We start from the raw sequence: 18,654 nt of genomic DNA on the forward strand, positions 1-18,654 counted from the left end.
AAAAGAAATGTTTTCATCTGAGAAAATTTTAAAGGCACAGAAGGTATAAAAAGCAGCTTTTTTTAGGTTGCAATACGGCCGAAAGAGGAGAACGTTAATTGCATTTAAAGGTTGTTTTTCTGTGGAGAGCAGTTGTTGCCAATGTGGAGCAGAATGTAAAGTGACCTGATTTGGCTGATTTTAGAACCATAAAAGAGCACGAGGCATAAAAATAAGAAGGGAGGGTGGATGTAAATGACGTGGGAATTCAGTTATATTTTTAATGTCTCGCTCATTTTTCCTCATACCTTCAAAAGTCTGATGCAGATGTTATAATCCATGTTCAGTTAATTGGTCCTCTGATCAAACTGTGTGTGTGTGTGTGTGTGTGTGTGTGTGTGTGTGTGTGTGTGTGTGTGTGTGTGTGTGTGTGTGTGCGTTTTAACCACTGGGGGGGGTGTTGGCAGGCTTGGGCATATTTGTATTCTCGAAGCTACTCTGCATACCTCAAATTGTATAATACATTTATTTATTACATCCCCTTACATGTCTATTTCCAAGAATATCCAGACAAAGGTCTCACAGATGTGCAACCCTTTTGTTATTGGTGATCGATTCTTGCGTTTGTAGAAATCATACTGTTTAATTGATAATAACAATAAAATTAAATACCACTAAACTTTGTTTTTCTGTGTGGTGTGATTAAATATTACTTTTTTAATATTTAGGTCACATTTTTATGTTTAGAACTTTTTATTAATATATTTAATGTTGATCCTGACTCCCTCTGCTTTTTACAATTTTTTTTTTTTAGTAGATTTCATTTTTTTCCCCTTTTTTTTCTCCCAGAGTCACAGGCCCTCTGAATAAATGAAGTTGGAATGAAAATTTCCCCTTTTTTTCCAGAATTATTGACCCTTCATAAATTCCTAAGTATGGAGACATCGACATGAGATGTTCAGGGTTAAGAAAAAAACTCCACAAAAATGCATTTGAACTCTGCTAAAAGTTACAGATCGATTTTACATCAACTATCTACATACATTTAAATTGTTAAGGAAAACTTCAGAAAGTACATTTTGGTTACATTTTTCAAGGGCCATCTATAACTGATATATAGCTGACACAGGCTATTGCATATCTTCTCTTCTACCTAAATCAAACCTACACCCTTGTTTCTATGGCATGTCTTCTTTCAACCTACATTGAGGGGCTCTCTATTAAAGCCACATTTTAACATTCTGAATATAACTCACAGTGTGAAATTAAGAAAAAAAGAGCCAAACAAGTTCTATATAATAGTTTGGACACAGTACATTTTCTCTTTTATATGGAATATTAAAACCTTAAATGATCTCATCCAGTCTTCATTAAAGGTCTACTGCGTAGAATTCAAGAGGCTCTACAAGTATAAATAAAATATTCACAATTATGTGTTTATTTTATTAAGTTTTAATAAAGTTACAATGAACGCTAATATACCAGCACACTTACAAAACCTTTTCCATACAGTGTCCTTTGTGTCTAAAGTAAAGCAAACACTGAATCTATGGACTGCCTTCAGCAGTTTCACCCACTAACACTGGTTCTCCTATTCACATGCAAAGGGGGATTTTATGATGGGTATTTATTTGACTGTGGTTTCCAACCGTGCATCTAGAGGCCACAATGTACTGCACTTTTAAACATGTATGCAGTGTTTACACTGACAGAATTTAAACAAAGTTTGGATGCACAGTCTAAGTTTGAAATGACTGACCCATGAATAACAGTATATGTATTTATATACAGTTGTACAAAGCATTAACCCCTTCCTATTGTGCAAAAGTGATGAAAAATATGGTGTAAATGGGCACTACCATATAAAACTGCTGACTTGTGAATCTATTCAATAGTGACTGGCGTTTAGAGATCCTTTCTGTAGAGGACCACAAGGGTCACAGAAAAGGTAATAAAGCATTTCTTTAAGTATTAATATGAATATTACAACTATGCAATAATGCCTTGATTTATAAATAAGGAATTAATCTGGAAACAGACTAAAATATAAAAATGTACTTCATAAATATAGTCATGTGAGTTAGAATGTTTTCACAGGACTCTCTGCAGCTGTGTGAAAAACTATGCTCACCCCACAATTCAAGAGCTTGTAGAACCACCTTCAGCAGCAATCATTTTTTTTGCTTGGATTTATGAGTCTGTCACATCGTTTTGGAGGAATATTACCCATTCTTCTTTACAGTGTTGCCACATTGTGTAAATTGGTTGTAATCATAATCTGTGAACATCATAGTCCATGAAGACTGCTGTCTGACCTCATCTGACCAGACCTGTCCATCGCCAGTCCAAAAAAAAGTGTCTCAGAGCCGATTCCTGATGTAATCACACACCAAGAACTGAATTAAACGGGGGGGCGGATTACTGACTGAAAAGATGTAAGCTGAAGCTTTAACTTGCTACGCCTTCTTTTTTTCATGCCAAAAACACTTTTACAACATGGTTTCACCATAAACAAACAAATACAATAGCAACCAGGTGACAAAAACAAAATGTTGATAATCACGCCCCTTTTACAGATGCAGATTCGCAAGAAACCTCAGGAAAGTTTTCTGAATATTTAATAAGGCGAGTAGCGTTTGACTTCCTTCAGCTGCTTTCTAAATCAAACCTACACCCTTGCCCACAATGTGAGTGTGCAAACAAATCCATGTGCCCACAACACGAGCAGCGCAGCAGAGTAAACACACAGTCAAACACACCCACACAGGCAATAGGCAAGAATAATACACTATAATAATAACTTTAATTGAATGCAAATGAGGCACCAGGCACACAGCAGCACTTCCATGACGCGCGCACACACACACATGTTGTAATGTTATGCAGCATGCACCCTAATGATATCTTTAATTGACTAATTAACATTTCACACACTTGGTGTGAAAACACACACATTCACACACACAGTGACACGCAAGGGACTTGATGGCTTACGGTGTTTGAAGGCAGTTTTTTTAATGGAGTGTAAAGCGTATGCATGCACGCGCACGTACACGAACGCTCTCGCGCTCACATACACACGCGCGCGCTTTATTTATTCTTGAGCATCATGCTGGATAGGATACGGATTTTGGGCAAGAGGTGGATGTGAGCGTGGTGGCGGTGGTGTGCTGGATGTGGTCGCGGCCGGACAGACTAAAACCTGCGCCTGGCTCTACCCGGAACCATTATGCAGACAGGAAACAACCATTTTAAGGCCAGGAGCATCCGAGGAGCCGTCGTCTACAGAGGGGGGGACACCTAAAGCTGACACGGGGCGGAGAGCAACCAGCCGGGGAGAAAAGAGGGAATAACACGACGGGAACAAAACAAAGGCTCCGTGTGAGGGAAGAGGAGCAGTGAGCCACTCCAGCTGCATGACTCTACTGTCACACAGACAATGGACTTATCGGGGCAGGCCAGCGGAAACAGTTTTTGTTAGCGAGAGAAAAGCAGCCCTCCCGGGCCGATGGAGAGCCAGGCCTCTCACTCCGCTTTTCCCTGGATGAAGAAAAAGGCCCCGCTGACAGGCTTTAGGGACCCCGTTCTCGCGGTGCACAGCCACCTTCGTGTGTTCACATTTTTACTTCCTTGGTTCTGAGTCTGTTTTTTCGCACCCAGACGTCGCATGCTACGAGGTAAAAACAAAAACAAAAGCCGTTCTCAGCAGGACTGTGTCGCCTAACGAGCTAGCTGCCGAGCTAACGGTCCGAGCTAAGCTTTAGCATTGCTAGTTGTTGGCTAGACAACCAGGGGACCTCATTTAGCATCACCTTAACCTACTTTAAGTAGTGTTTTTTAATAATTAAAACTATCGTAATTAAAAAATTAATTTAACTATGTATATGTTAAAATGCGAGTAAAACAGCGAGACAATGTTGTTGTTTTTTAACGATTAGAGCAGGATCACTAGTTAGCTAGCTGAGGGATTGACGGATGCTAGCAGAGTCTGGCGAGTGGCTGGAAACGATTATTTCCATCAGTCTGACCCACTCGGTCATCGGTTCATCTATTCCAGATTGTGGACCTGAAGTCACCGGTTTTCCCCGGACTGTCCTCCCCCCTCATTCAGCGCCGTGGTCCAGCCAGCAGGGTGCTCCAGATACAGACCTGTGGATCAGCCGGTAAGATGCAAGCAGCATGCAGCCACCCCGCTCTCAATTAAGGCTCTATAGTCTTATTCTTGTGTCAGCTACATTAAAAATTGATACGTTAAAGGAGATCAAAGTAATTTAAACTCTGCAAAAAATCTGAATAATCTTTGCATGCTTTTTTTGGTGCAAATTCTGGTGCTCGGTTTGCAACTTAGAATAATTACGCGTTTCTGCAGCGATTTATTTCCTATAACTGGATTTAAATCTTAAAAACAAAGTGTTTGCTGCCATGACATTTAATAAAATAGGTTTCATAAAAATATTAGGATGCTAGCCTCCCTGGTACTTAACGTTGCAAATTTCTCCATAATGAAAAAGTAAAAAAAAAAAAAATATAGATATATAGATATATATAGATATAGATATATAGATATATAGATATAGATATATAGATATAGATATATATATATATATATATATATATATATATATATATATATATAGATATATATATATATGAGAGAGAGAGAGAGAGAGAGAGATATATATTAGGGCTGCCACGATTAGTCGACTAGTCACGATTATGTCGACTATTAAAATCGTCGACGACTAATTTAATAGTCGACGCATCGTTTGAAGCTTTGTAAGATCACAAAGGACGCAGGAATGAGTAGTAGGATTTAAGAGTGTAATAACGGACTGAAACAGAAGATGGCAGCACTGCATGTACAAGGATGCCAGCTGCCATTAAACCCCGAAGAAGAAGAAGCTGTGTCCCAGAATTCATAGCACAGCCCAGCGCAGTTGTCAACAATGGCGGCAGCTAGTTAGTTTTAACTTTACTCTTATTATTCTTTCTGGGTCACAAAATAAACCTTTAACATATTTTCAGGCGAGAATGTAGCTGTGTAAACCTCAAATATCTGCTCAGTTTATCAAGACACCACGTATTTTCAAAAGCGCTCCGACGTTTTCGGAGACGTCTGTTACCCACTAGCTCGTTAGCTAGGCGGGGGCAAGGCTAACTAGAGCCGTGAGAACACCGGACTCCCGGCAAATCGTTTTCAAACCCACCGCCATCTTTCGCTAGTCAGGTTAAACATATATATATAAGTCACTTAGATAACTTAAAAATGTTATTGTTTGGCTTTCTTTAGTATTTTATTTGTTCCTGAGTAAATCGGTTTGGCTGAGATTAAAGTTATAGTTTTTGCACAGCTAAAACTGTCAAGCAGACAGCTGATTATCAGAAGCTGGAGAATATACTCCGGTGTCCTGTTATATTTTAGAAAGCAAGGAGTTTATTAAACTTCACCGAAACAATCTGCAAATTTCATTAAAAATTAATAAACTACCATCTTGTCTTTATTTTTAGTTAGCACAAACACTTCAAGCTGTAAGCTAATGATAGTTGTATAAGACCAGATGCTGGTGCAATAAGCTGTACGCTGTACCTCCAATGGATGATGATCTGATTAGTCGACTAATCGCAAAAATAATCGGTGACTAGTCGACTATCAAAATAATCGTTTGTGGCAGCCCTTATATATATATATATAAATAAATATAAAAAAAAAAAAAAAAATAAGGCAGTAGCAGCTCCTAGTGTCCTTTAAACAACTGATGCTCGTGGAAAGAAACACCCACTGTAATAATGCTTTTTATTACTTGTTTATATCCATTATGAATAACTGGACCTGGATTTTTTTTTTTTTTAATGCTTCTTTTTTTCTATCCACCATCTTTCCTTTTACCTCCTAACAGAAGTGTACTTTGGATGCATATTTTTGTTCAATATCTAATGTTAATCTATTTGCTTGAATTTTTGTTTAATTGGGTGTAAAGGGAGACAAAACTTAAGAAGTAAAAAAACAAACAAAACAAAACCATTAAATTTTAAACATTAGAAATGGCTTAAATTGCTGCTATTACTGCTGTTTCTTACCGCATTATAAGTATTGTGGTTTTGGGGCTGCTGGATGACAAAATTAACCTTTTAATGACAGCTCCTGCTGTGAGATGTTTGTGATGATATTTTCCAGAAGACATTTTCTAAATGCTTTCCTTCAGCAGACATTATTGGTAATAAATGCACTCAGTTGAGCTCTTCCTTAGTAATGCCACCTGATGATAGACGAAGCAGTGCAGTCTACTTTGCATTGTCACGGGAATTTGCATGTATTGACCCAGTGAAGCAGAAAAAATGTAAATATGATTTTTTTTTTTTTTTTAATCCTAATGTTCCACCAAATCTGTTTTACTTTTCTGGAGATAAATATTTAACTTTACCAGTTCACAAATTTTAAGATTTTCTGGTGTTGTGGTTGCTGTTGCATTTTTTTATTTTTTTTTTATTTTTGCAGCACCATTATGGCATTTTATGCTTTACATTGTTTATAGCTCTCTATTGTATGTTCCTCTGAGTTTTGTGCAGAATAAGAGTGAAATGAGCGTCCACCACAAGTGCACAGAGCCTGGAAAGCCTGTGTTGACATACAAATCTGATAACCACCAGTGGGATACCTGTTATCTCTGACCTGGGTTTTAGCTGTTGTTGAACCAAATAACAGAGAAATCCTGACTACGTTGAGCTTGCTTCATAGTATTCACCCCAGATACAGGCAGTTTTTTAAATATTTTAGTGTAACATAACTGATTGAGTGGAGCCACTAAAGCATGTTGCTCAAGTTCTTACATTCAGTAAGAATTTGTCCTTATGAATGTAAAAGGCCTTCATCAAACCACCTGTGTGCATAGTTAAAATGTGAAAGAAAATGGTATATTCTCTGCTCCTATTAACCAGAGGTTTGTTTTTATTTTGAACAAAATATAAATTGACTAATGAACACTATAAGCTAATGTGGATTTAGAAATCTTTATTTAAAGTAAGTAAACTAGCTTTTCCTATTTATTTTGGGGAGCAGTGTGTAGGGACGGTACCTCGGGGTAGCCGTTCAGTGGATTCGAACCCTCGACCTTCCGATCATGGGGCCACCACTCTACCTACTGAGCTATCCCTGCCCCAAGTGCCTGTTATTTTCCATAAATGGATAAAACAGGATTTTGTTTTGTTAATGGTCAGTGTGACATTTAAACATTGCTGCTGTTGCTAGTTGGTGTCCAAAATACTAGTTGGTTAAACGTATTATTTTATTTACGACACCATTGTGGTTGCAGCTCACTTAGACATCTGTCCCTTGTTTCTGTCATTTATATGATTAGTAAATTAGTTACCAGGAACATTCTCAACTCCGACCCTTGCCTCTGGCTGGATACTGAGTGGGGTGACAGTAAAAATCAAATTGAGCGTACAAGTGGCTGAAATGCATGCCGACACTTTTAGCCATCCAATTACAGTCTTCTTTTTTTTTTTTTAATTTAAAAAAAAACAAAAACAAAAAAAAAACAATTACAGTCTTCAAAAAGAAATGGCACACACTTATGCCTGGATTATGGACACTGCATTGGTTGTGCTGCACACCAACTGTTGTTACAACAGTTTTATCACAATTTATACTGACAAGCAACGCTTGCTGGATTTGCTATTTTATTTATGTATTTAATTTTAACTGGATACTCTCATCTTTTCAAATTGTTGCAGCTCTGAATCTGAGCTCCTGCAATGATATATCACTGAAATTAGGGGTGGGGGGAAAAAATCGATACTGTGTAGTATCGTGATATTTTGTTTGCTAATAATGTATCGATACAGGGACAGCAGAAATCGATATTTTGTTACAAAAAAAGTTTTTGTGGACTGGAACTCTGACTTCAGAGCATGTTGATCCTTTTTCTGAGCAAGAATCCTTCACTGTCCAAATGTGTTTAACTTTTTTTGGCAGCAATAAACATGTTTTATTTTAAGTTTTAAACTTTTTTATTTAATGTAAAATTATATTTTGTTTTAATTTACTTTCAAATTCTTCAGTTGCTGAATGGGCTGCATAGTTTTCATAAATTGCATAGTTCAGAATAGCTATAATTGTACCAGATGGTTGCATTCAGTTAAGTTGGACTAGACTGTAATACAAACCGTTCAGTTTGTCAACAATAAAACTGACTGAAATGAGAGACTGAGTGTGAGACTTTGATATTAGATAAAATGAATATTGATAAAGTTTACCTTTATGTACAGAATCTGAATATCGCAAAGTATTTTTTTTAAAAATTGCAATAATATCGTATCGTGGGATGTATGGTGATTCCCACCTCTAACTGAAATGATGGTAAAGACCAAAACAACTGTATACTCTTGCCTGCAACCCAGGGTTGAATTGCTGTAGTTTTTTACATTGCTATCATTTGCATAGCTTGCAGCTGGGTAATCTTCATATATTGTGCTGAACACAGAAACCCAAAGACCATCGGCCCAGTTTCTGTTTGGGTGGGGAGGCAAGATTAGGGTTTAACAAAGAGCCTCCCTTTGGGAGAGTGATCGCTACCAAAAACATTTTAAGGACCAAAATTAGATTTATTTTACTAATAAGTCTCATTATTGTTTGTAGCCTGGCTGGAGACACAGAGCATTTGGAAATTATGCTTTGTGTGATATTTTCCACTGTTGTAAATACATTGAGCATGTTTTTGAATTTCATCGTATTTGTTGTGCATTCTAGGCTTTATGTGAACTGGCATGGGATTGGAATTGGCTTTGTTATGTGTTCCTTAGCTGTGAGAACCCCCCCCCCCCGGTATTTGATTGAGTTTTGCTATAATCGAGCAGACCTACGTCGGTGCTTCTTTTTTTTTTTTTTTTTTCTTTTTTGTTTTTGGCTTAGACTGTTAGACTGTTAATGACTGTTTTCTTAATTTCACAATTTGCATGCAGCTAAACTGAATGCATGATCATTATGCTTTGTCTGTACAGACAACATTAAAAATCCTTCCTGGTTTTATATCTGACTGTACACAGATGTGACAGCGCATATAAAGACGTTTGGCTTCTGTGGTTTCTGTTTCAGGGGAGTCTCATTCACATCGAGCGCTCACTGCAGAGCTAGAAAAAGGTCAGAAATAAAAGCAGATTTGACCCTAGTTTTAAAACCCCCCAAAACAAAACGAAGTATCGGACAGAAAATGCGATGCTGACACAGGAGAAGTAGCGACTTGAATTATTTAGGCTGATGTTTTGGAGAGGTTGAAATGATGGCGGGTTGTTGCATGCAGTGAACGCGAGAAGCATCATTAGTTAAATTAAAGAGGGTGTCATTATTGTTAGATTATGACAGGAGTGTCATTTTGCTGATGTTTTTGGCAGTATTAAGTTGAAGAATGAAGAAAACTGGTGTTTCAAACGATACAGCCTCAAATATTTTCATTTGTGTTTTTTGAGATAAATGAATATGAGCGAGTGCACTTTGTCCTCTTCCTTTGTTTTTATGGAGCTAAAATATGTTTTCTCCTTTTTAAAGGAAAGCATATCAGTAGGTTATTGATTTATTTGCTGTAATTTACTTCAAGTCAAGTGCTTCTTTTAGGCTGTCATATTGCACATGCAAAATTCAAATATCAGACAAGTGCTTGCTTGGTTCATTTTCAGTCTCTCTCCTTCTCCCTTGTTGTAAATCAAGCCCCCATCCCCCTTTTTGCATCAGTGCCCACCCTAAAACCTCAAACTCACTCACAGTTTAGATCAGAGTGAACTAAGATATGATGGAAACTAAATCCATCTAGAAGAAGTGAAAGTTGTAAAAGCTTTCTGAAGGTGAGGCTGTGGAAGGATCTTTGACTCTTCTTTGCAGATGCCTTTGTCTCCAAGGGTCTCTAATCCAGTCTGCTTCTGGAAATGTTGTTAGATTATTGACTTCGGCTCTCTGTTTCTATCCCTGTGGCTTCCATGCAAATGTCTAGAGTTCAGTGGTGCCTGGGCCTCTCTTCACTCCCTGTTTGAACCCACAAACATCCCACAGCTCTGGGCCTACAAGGACTGGCAGTCGTCCTTGCCAGACAGATTTCACAATCAAAAATGCTCACTAGCCTGAGCATAACCTATCGGACAACACTGTCTTCCACTACCTTCATATCTTTTTGTATATGTTTTCATTTTGAGTTGTATTTAATGTGAGAGGAAATCTGCTTTAACAAGACAGAAATCACACTAAATAATGTCACAAAATAATTAGGATTGCAATTTTTGTTATAATGGAGCAGTTCTAGTCTGAATTGTACAGTACTATGTTGTGTATGTTGTGACGTATTGCATTCCTTAAGAGTTTACAGTATCACATCAGTATCACGTCACTCCATACAGAGAGAGAGAGAGAGAGATGGGCGTTTTGTGTGTGTGCATTTGTATGTGTTGGAAGTCATTTTATCCAGCAAGAGGTGGACAGGAGCCATCTCTGAATTCCCAGTGAGTCCCAGTAAGGGTGACAATTCAGGGAATTTGTCACCCTTACTGGTGTCTCTAAATTGCGAAATGGTACGGTTCCTCTTATAGTATTAAATTTTATTTAAAAAAAAAATGCAGGCTGACACACATAACTGGAATATGTCCTAATATTTGATTGAAGTAAATATTACTGTGTCTAGGCAGAATTATTAATTCATATTACGGTTTTAAGGGTTTTTGTATTACATTTTCTCTTAACACACATACTTACACTGTCACAAACAGAAGAGAGAGGAAGTAGAAGTTAACAATGCTGAGGCAGGAAAAGAGATGCAAGACTGAGAAACTTTTAAAAGTACATCAACAGGAATTGAAGCAGCAAGTCACATAAGAATTGATTTCTGAAACAAAATGCTCATAATCAGCTCCTGTTGACCCACAAGTGATATTTTGGAACATGTAAACACATTTACTTCTGGTAATTTGCTCTTGTTCTGTGAAAATGTTTAGGTCTTAAAGTTTGAATAGGGAATGATGTGACTCTTTGTCTACGTGATCTCTCCAAATGTGCCATATTTTTATTTTTATATTTAGCTCAAATAGAGAAGACTCTGCTTCAACCAGACAAAGGCTTTGAGTTCTTGATTAATAAATAATTGGAATGGTCAGTAATCAAAATGGCTTCTTGTTCATTTCCTCTCCGATTTCAGTTGTAATGCTGATTATTTGACTGTAATGTTTATCTGCAACACAGACAGGAACCATTGAGGATTGATGATTTCTATCCTGCTTACATTTATTTCTCTGGATTTCCATGTTTGGCTTATCGCTTTTCTGCCTGCCAGTAATGATTTTTTTTTTTTTTTTTTTTTTTTTAACTAAACACTGTGATTGGAACTGCTTTCTCACACTACAACAGAAACAAATTACAATCTGGTTTCACAGCTTGGCCACAACAAGGATTTAAAGGAAATCATCTCCTGAGAAACTCAAAGTTACAGCAGCTGCGGAGCTTTTAGGTTCACTGGGTTCGAGCTTGATGAGATTAGAAAACCAGCTGAAGAAAAGTTTACCTGGTTGAATAAACATTGAATGCAGTACGCTTTCCAAGATTTCCAGAGTTGTGCAAAAATAATTGTAGAACAGCTGCTTTGATCCTCTTGAGTGGATAAAACAGGAAGCCAGTGACCTGGTTTTTACACAGTAAAATCAGTCTGCTTTTCTAAAAACACTAAAAACTAGAGCTACAGAAACAAACAGGTCATCTCTTCACTGCCAAAAAACTATCATCAGGGTAACATGAGTGCAAATAATCAGTTCTGAAGCAAGAGACTGATACCTGCGAAAATTTGTTTGTCCTAGCTGTATCAAGTTCCACACTGTAATTGCTAAGGGAGAGGCACTGAGGGCAGGAAAAACAATATGTTGTTATTGTTTAATTTATACAGAATTACTGACATTATTCTTTTTGATTGTTTTTGTTCAGGCTCCTCGAAGATCTCCTTGACTGGATGGAAGGCCAGTGAAACAATGGTTCAGCCTGCACAGAAATAACGGACACACTCCACTTTATGGGACTGCTATGGAACATTCTAAAGAAACACTACAGACTCTGTTTTCTTTTTTATTATAGTTTAGTATATTTATGACATTTTTTTTCTTTTTTTTTTTTAAAGAAGCATTTGACGCTTCGCTCTTTCGCGACACATTCATGTAAGGAAAATCAGGCTCTCGGTGGATTATCGTGGCCTGTTGGACGTTAGCAGGACTACTTGTGAAAATCAGACCGCTGCAGGTTTGATAAGGGCTCACTGCTGTTTCCAGCAGCTGCAAACGGGTTGTGCCACCCCTGAGTGCATTGTCACAGCTGCATTGGGAGATGTTTCAGTTCAGCAAGTACCCCATGGACATTTTAGAAATGCTAAGTGGACACCAAGCCCACCAGTTCAAAGGCCTTGGATTAGAACGACAACTGAGCCACCAACAGCAAGTGCAGCTGCAGCACCAGCAGCAGCTGCAACAACAACACCAACCCTGTGGTGACACATCTGGAAGCCTCTTGTCGGGCCTCGGCCTTGGGTCCCTCCAAACCTCACGGAGCAATGCTTTTGCAGACTCCTCATCATTGTTTGCCAAAATGAGTGCTCCTCCTCCATCCATCTCCCACCAGAGCCAGTCGTCCACGTCGTCTCACAGCTCCAGGAAGTCGAGTAAGATGAGCAGCAGTAGCAGCAGTGGCAGCGGGAGCTCCTCGTCGGGGTACCCCCAGTTTCTGCGGCCTTTTCACCCTGCTGAGGCAGCGCTGGCTCAGGAGCAGCTCCACTCTGGGATGGGACGTTTCGACTTTGGTGGGAGCAGCAGTGGAGGAAGCGCAGGAGTCATTGGGGGGGTTGTCACACCTGCACCCCCGCCTCCCCCGCTCCATCCAGGTCTCTCTGTGCCCCAGCCCTCTTCTGGCCCTTCTTCCTCCTCACCCTCACCCTCCACCTCTGCTTCCGGCTCCAACAACCCCTCTGGTAGCACTGCGGTCCCCTTAGTTGGCCAGTCCGATCCTCGCAGTCTCCACCAGCAGTTCAGCTGCATGCTTGCTGCTAATCAGTACTTCCTGTCTGGTGTTCCCACCAGCAGCAGCCTAGAGCAGTTCCTCGTCCAGCAGGGCACTCACAACCACCTAGGTTTGGGCCTCGGGCAAGGCGCCTCAGAGTCAAACTCAGCACTGGCTGCCCCTCCTGCACTCCACTCCTCCCACAGCCACACAGCTCCACAGCCTCAGCAGCAACAGCAGCAACTCACCCCACACGCCTTATCTCATCCACACAGCCACACTCACCACCCGCACCCTCTTCACCCAGCCCCGCAGCCGGCCCCACTGGGCGGTTTTGATTTCCAAGGCATTCCTGTCCTCTCCTCTAACCAGATAGCATCGCTAATGCAGCAAGAGGCTGGCCTCCCCCTCCCGCTGCCCCTGCACCTGTCCCTCTCTAAAGATGATGGAGCAAAGTCTGTAGACAGCTCGTCTACGTCAGGATCGAGTGGGGGTAGCAGGAGAAAGAAGGCAATGGCGGGTTATCTGCCCCAGAGGAAAACGGACAGTAGCAGCCACAGTCACAGCAGCAGTAGTGTTAGCAACTGCCACAACAGCAGCTCGAGTGGGCACAGTCAGAGCTCCTCATCGGGCCTCGTAGGAGGAGGAGGGTCTGGGGGCGTCAGGCTAAGTGGAATCGGAAGTGAACCGCAGCATTCCTCTCTCCTCTCACCGTCCTCGCAGCAGCAACAGTCATCCTCCACTGTGTCCTCCTCCTCATCTGTTCCCACCTCCTCAAATCCCACCTCTGTGCTCGTTGCCAACGGAAACCAACAGCTGTCAAAATCCCAAGAAAATCATAACAGCATCTCATCAGGCCAGACAGAACCAGAACCCCTTTACCACTGTGGTGAGTGTGGTAAAACCTTCACCCACCTTTCGAGCCTACGAAGGCATCTCCGCAGCCATGGGTTGACACCAGAAAGCCAAAGCAGGAAGTCAGACTGTAACTCTCCCAGCCCGGAGAGGATATTCTGTTGCGGCGAGTGTGGGAAGAGATTTAAAAAGAGAGGTCACCTCATCCAGCACAGTGTCACCCATTCAGAAAACCGGCCTTTTGTCTGCAGCATCTGCCAAAAGGCCTTCAACCGTCGAGAGTCACTTACGAGACATGAGAAGATCCACGACGAGAAACCTTTCCGCTGCCCGGCATGTGGGCGTTGTTTTCGTGAGAGCACCTCTCTCCTGAACCATGCTGCTTCAGGTGCTTGTGGCAAACCTCCACGCAGTTCAAAAAACAGGGCCAGCAGTGCAGGGAGTGCATCTTCCAACCCTAGCAGCAGTAAAATGGAAAGTAGAAGTGACAGCGTAGGGATTTCAAGTGATGGGGCAGCGATGGCCAGTGACAAATATGCAACAGATTATTCCAGAAATCGCTACCAGAGCCAGTCGTCCTACAACAGCAGCGGTGTCGACGACTACAGACGATCCCAGCCTTCATCTCTGTATCCCCCAGAAAGCACATTAGCCAATGAAATGACCAACCAGACCCTCCGGAAGGCCCCTTTAGCCCCAACTCTTCACCCCCACCCACAAAGTCAGCAACATCACCACCATCAACAGCAACAACAGCCGCACCTTCCACTCTCTTCCCTATTGGATGATTCAGAAGATGAGGTCACCAGCAGTGCAATGTCAGCCATCGCTGCTGCAGCCGCCGCCTCGTGCGATATAAACACAGAAAGCCGGGAAGGAGAGAGGAGGGATATCATTGGAGGCCTATTGGGGGGGTTGGGGTTTGGTAACCTAGGTGGACCGTCATCCACCTCCACCCTGAATGGTTCCACCATGCCGCTGACCCACCCCAGCCAGCCGCACACAAAGCCCAGGAGGCCGCGGAAGCCCAGAGAGAAAAGGGATCCCAATACCATCGTCAGGAGGAGGAGGAGCCCAGCACCGCCAGGCGACGGATCGGAAAGGCCGTACGGATGTCAGATATGTGGCAAACGCTTCAGGAGGGCGGAGACTCTGAGGCGCCACAACCGTGTCCACACAGGGGAAAAGCCTCACGCGTGTGACGTCTGTGGCAAGATGTTCCGTGAGCCTTTCCACCTCACCAAGCATCTGACTGTACACTCGGGTCAAAAGAACTACAAGTGCAATCTTTGCGGGAAGATGTTCGCCTACGCTCAGAGCCTCGTGAGACACGGGAAGCTGCACAGAAGAGGAGAAATCGACAACCAGGGGAGGAGAATAAAAGGTGCTGCTGCCGCCATCAGCCAAGTCGCCAACACAGGGAACTCTGACTTCTTCTCCTCCTGCTCTCAAGGAGAAAAGTCTCCAACGTCTGGCACGCCATCACAGAGGCTTTACACCTGCACCGTTTGCTGGAAATCCTTCCGTCACTATTTCCACCTGACAGCACATCAGCAGACTGTCCATGGCGGCAGGGTGGGGCTGGAGAAGTCTTTTCGCTGTGAAGTGTGTGGCAAAGCCTTTGCTTATTCTAACAGCTTAGTGCGGCACAAGCTGTCTCAGCATGGCATTGACCGCAACGGTCAGCGCGTGAATCAGAACCAACCCTCTGGATACTCCCCGCTCTTCTACGATTCTAATTCAGCTCCCAACTACGCTGCTTCCTCCCACATGCCACAGGGGACATCCGGACAACAACCAAACCCACAACAACAACAACAACAACCGCCGCCGCCGCCACCACCACCACCTCCTCCTCCGCCACCCCCACCACAACAGCAACAGCAACAACAACAGCAGCAACACCCGCACCCTTTTTACTACCGCCCAAAAAACTACCAAAAGCGTCATGGGCAGACAAGAAAGCACCGGAAGAAAAAACGGCGAGTAGTGATCCACAGCATCATGAGGGACGGAAAGCTGGTGGGCGTGCCCCTGAGTAAAGACACGCGCAGGAAGCTGATGATTCTGAGAAAGAAGAGGGGCAGACTACAGGCTCAGCTCAACAAAAAAAAGCTCCTGGCACAGTTGAGGATAAAGGGCAGTGTAATGAAGGTGAAGTCATGGTGCGGTGGCGCCGTCAGGGTCACGGGGCTTACATCGATGGACGTCCCCATCAAACGCTTCCCCTGCCCCATCTGCCCAAGCACCATGTATGCCAAGCAGGGTTCTCTGCTGGTCCATCACGCCATTAGGCACCCACCTAGGAACTCAGGCCGCCATGCCCGTCTGCGGTGCCAGGTGTGTGAGAGGCGCACCAGTTCGTTATACAAAGCCTTGAAACACAGGGGCCAGCATCTTAAACAAGCTGCATTCCAATGCCACAAATGCCGACACAGTTTTTGGAACCCGCGGCTACTCGCCCGCCACAAGTTCTGCTGCCGGGCGACCACCAGCAGTGGGGGTGGGAGCTGGGGACTGATGAGATCTCCATCGTCAGATGATGAACATTCACCAGTCCAGCTGCCAGTCCCAGGTCTGGTCCAGCCTGAGAGATCAACGGTTCTGACTGACTACAGTCAGTAAACAATTTTTTTTTTTTTTTTTTTTTTTTAGATTAGATTGTTTTTGATGTTTATTTTTTTTAAATAATCCAAGAAGCAAGCAAGAGCTAGCAAGTTTTTAACAAAAAAGAAAAAAAAAAAGGTGGAAGTATGGGGTTTAGTGTAACTACAGTAATAACCTCGAGCCTTCCTCCTGTGTACAATCCTAACTTACCACAGCAACGGTGGTCGATAAATTAAAGTGGACTTCAAAAGGCCCAAAATCAGAACCACCATCACAGGCTGTTTCCTCTTCCCCAAAGGTGAAGGAACTCAAGACCACATGACTTTAGTAGCATCTGTTATTAAAAACAGATTCGGCTTCCTGTCCATCATGTTTCTGGTTTTTTGTTTTGTTTTTTTTTTAAATCCCCGATCATCAGTGTTTGGGCATAAATGTGGATTGGATGCCTTTTGTAGAGGGGATGTATCTCCGGTAGTAGGGATGCACCGATATTAAACAATTTGACCAAAAGAAATGCAGATTTATACCTATATATATTTTAGTGTTTATTTTTATTTATTACACAGCTCAACTATGAAACAAAAGTTTATTTTTATTTTTTCCCCTGTAATTATGTTCTGCCAGGTTTGACCACCAGGGGGCACAGTTTTATCGGTTGGTGTTTTCAGTTAACTTTTGATATTTTCTCAAGTGGAGGGATGGGTGGATGTTTGTAATGAGTTGCCAGGTTACATGGACTCACTGCACCATCTTGTGGCGATAGAGGAAAGTACTAAAAGCCACTTTAATAACTTTAATAAGTGGCTTTTAGATATAAAATCTTTTAGATATACAATCACTTTTTTATTTATTACATTTTGGAAAGTTTCAAATTGTTTTTCCAACAGAGATTTGCATAAAGTTCCGTTAAAGTCTTCTGTTCTTCATCACACTCAGCCAGCACAAAAGTAACGCAACACAACACACAAATATCAGTAAATGCCTTCTTGTGTACTGATATCCCTCCAAATATCGGTGCATCTCTATTTTTTTAGTTCTAGTTTGCGTTCACATTATTCACCGGTAAACAGTAGCGTGTCTGTCTCTTGGTCTGTGTTTATTTGTTGCCCCTGTGGAAGAACTCTCTTTTTATACTGAGATGAAATTTGCCCTCAAGATAAATTTATCTTTAATGGAAAAAAGAAATCCTGATGTGACACTATTGTCATTTTTAATGAGCTTCTTGGGACAATAAAGGGTTTGTTTGTCTAAAGAGACTGAAGGGAGACAGTTGGGACAAACAAAGTGTTGATCTTGTTTTTAATGTACACTACTTTATGATGTTTTTGAAGAAGCGTGAACAGAGAGTGAGAACAGGAGCTGTTAGTGTGTTCAGGATTTGAAAAGGAAGAAGAGAAATAACCGAAGTGTACTGTACAATTCGTATTATATTTTATTATATATTGATTTTTTTTTTTTCTTACACCAAGTATCATTTCTTTTATCATTGTTGCTAATGTTTGGGTGGGAGGGAACGAGTCAGGGTCTGACTTTGTAAAACAGCGGGATGAGTATATGTATCGATGTGATATCCTCCCCCCTCCTCCTTGAGCCCCCTTTTACCTACTCCCTCATTGCCACACTTGATGCCCCATTTTTGTAACAGAAGCGTGTACACATAGTTCATTACTTAGGTCCTGTCCAGATGTGTGTTTTCTTTTACCTGTAAAACTAAAACATGTAATATTATTACTAAATTACTATCCTTTTCATTGCCTAAAAGTGAGTTGTTGAAAACCCTCAAATCGAATAAAAAAAAAAAATCTGAAACATTGATTGTTGTCTTAAATCTTCTGTTTCATGCACTCATCTCTTTTTAGTTAAGTGACATGTTATAGGATGTATATTTTAAATGTTCCTGAAATGTTGGTTATTTGATAGTAAATGGAGCATAAAGGAAAGTGCATCATTTTACATGATTAACTGATCTCTCTCAGATGACAACATTGTACTGATAAAACTGAGCTTTCAACATCTTTCAACAAGTTTACCTGCAGTTGAATCCAAATGAAGTTGGAGAGATGTAGATAGCATTGAGGAAACTGTTAGTTACATGAGAAGACATTCACTGCCATGGTTTCCCCCAAAACATGACAATGGTGTTTTAATTAGTCACATCTTTGAACCATGAAGTCCACAACTGAAAACATACACTCTACAGTCAC

General features: G+C 41.4%; 1 protein-coding gene across 1 annotated transcript; it reads left to right on the plus strand.

Moving 5' to 3' along the window:
* The first annotated feature begins 2,828 nt into the window (after positions 1–2,828).
* LOC309698106 (uncharacterized protein) lies at positions 2,829–16,542 on the plus strand. The gene is made up of 3 exons (XM_082520400.1): positions 2,829–3,656; positions 4,037–4,142; positions 11,930–16,542. Exon 3 carries the CDS (start codon positions 12,323–12,325, stop codon positions 16,466–16,468), a length of 4,146 nt encoding a protein of 1,381 aa, XP_082376526.1. The 5' UTR covers positions 2,829–3,656; positions 4,037–4,142; positions 11,930–12,322; the 3' UTR covers positions 16,469–16,542.
* The last annotated feature ends 2,112 nt before the right edge of the window (positions 16,543–18,654 follow it).

The sequence above is a fragment of the Aulonocara stuartgranti genome (genome assembly GCF_965226115.1).
Source record: "Aulonocara stuartgranti genome assembly, chromosome: 22".
Taxonomy (NCBI): Eukaryota; Metazoa; Chordata; class Actinopteri; order Cichliformes; family Cichlidae; genus Aulonocara; species Aulonocara stuartgranti.

Coding starts and splice junctions, on each gene's coding strand:
- LOC309698106 (XM_082520400.1), top strand. CDS start 12,323: ATGTTTCAGTTCAGCAAGTACCCCATGGACATTTTAGAAATGCTAAGT.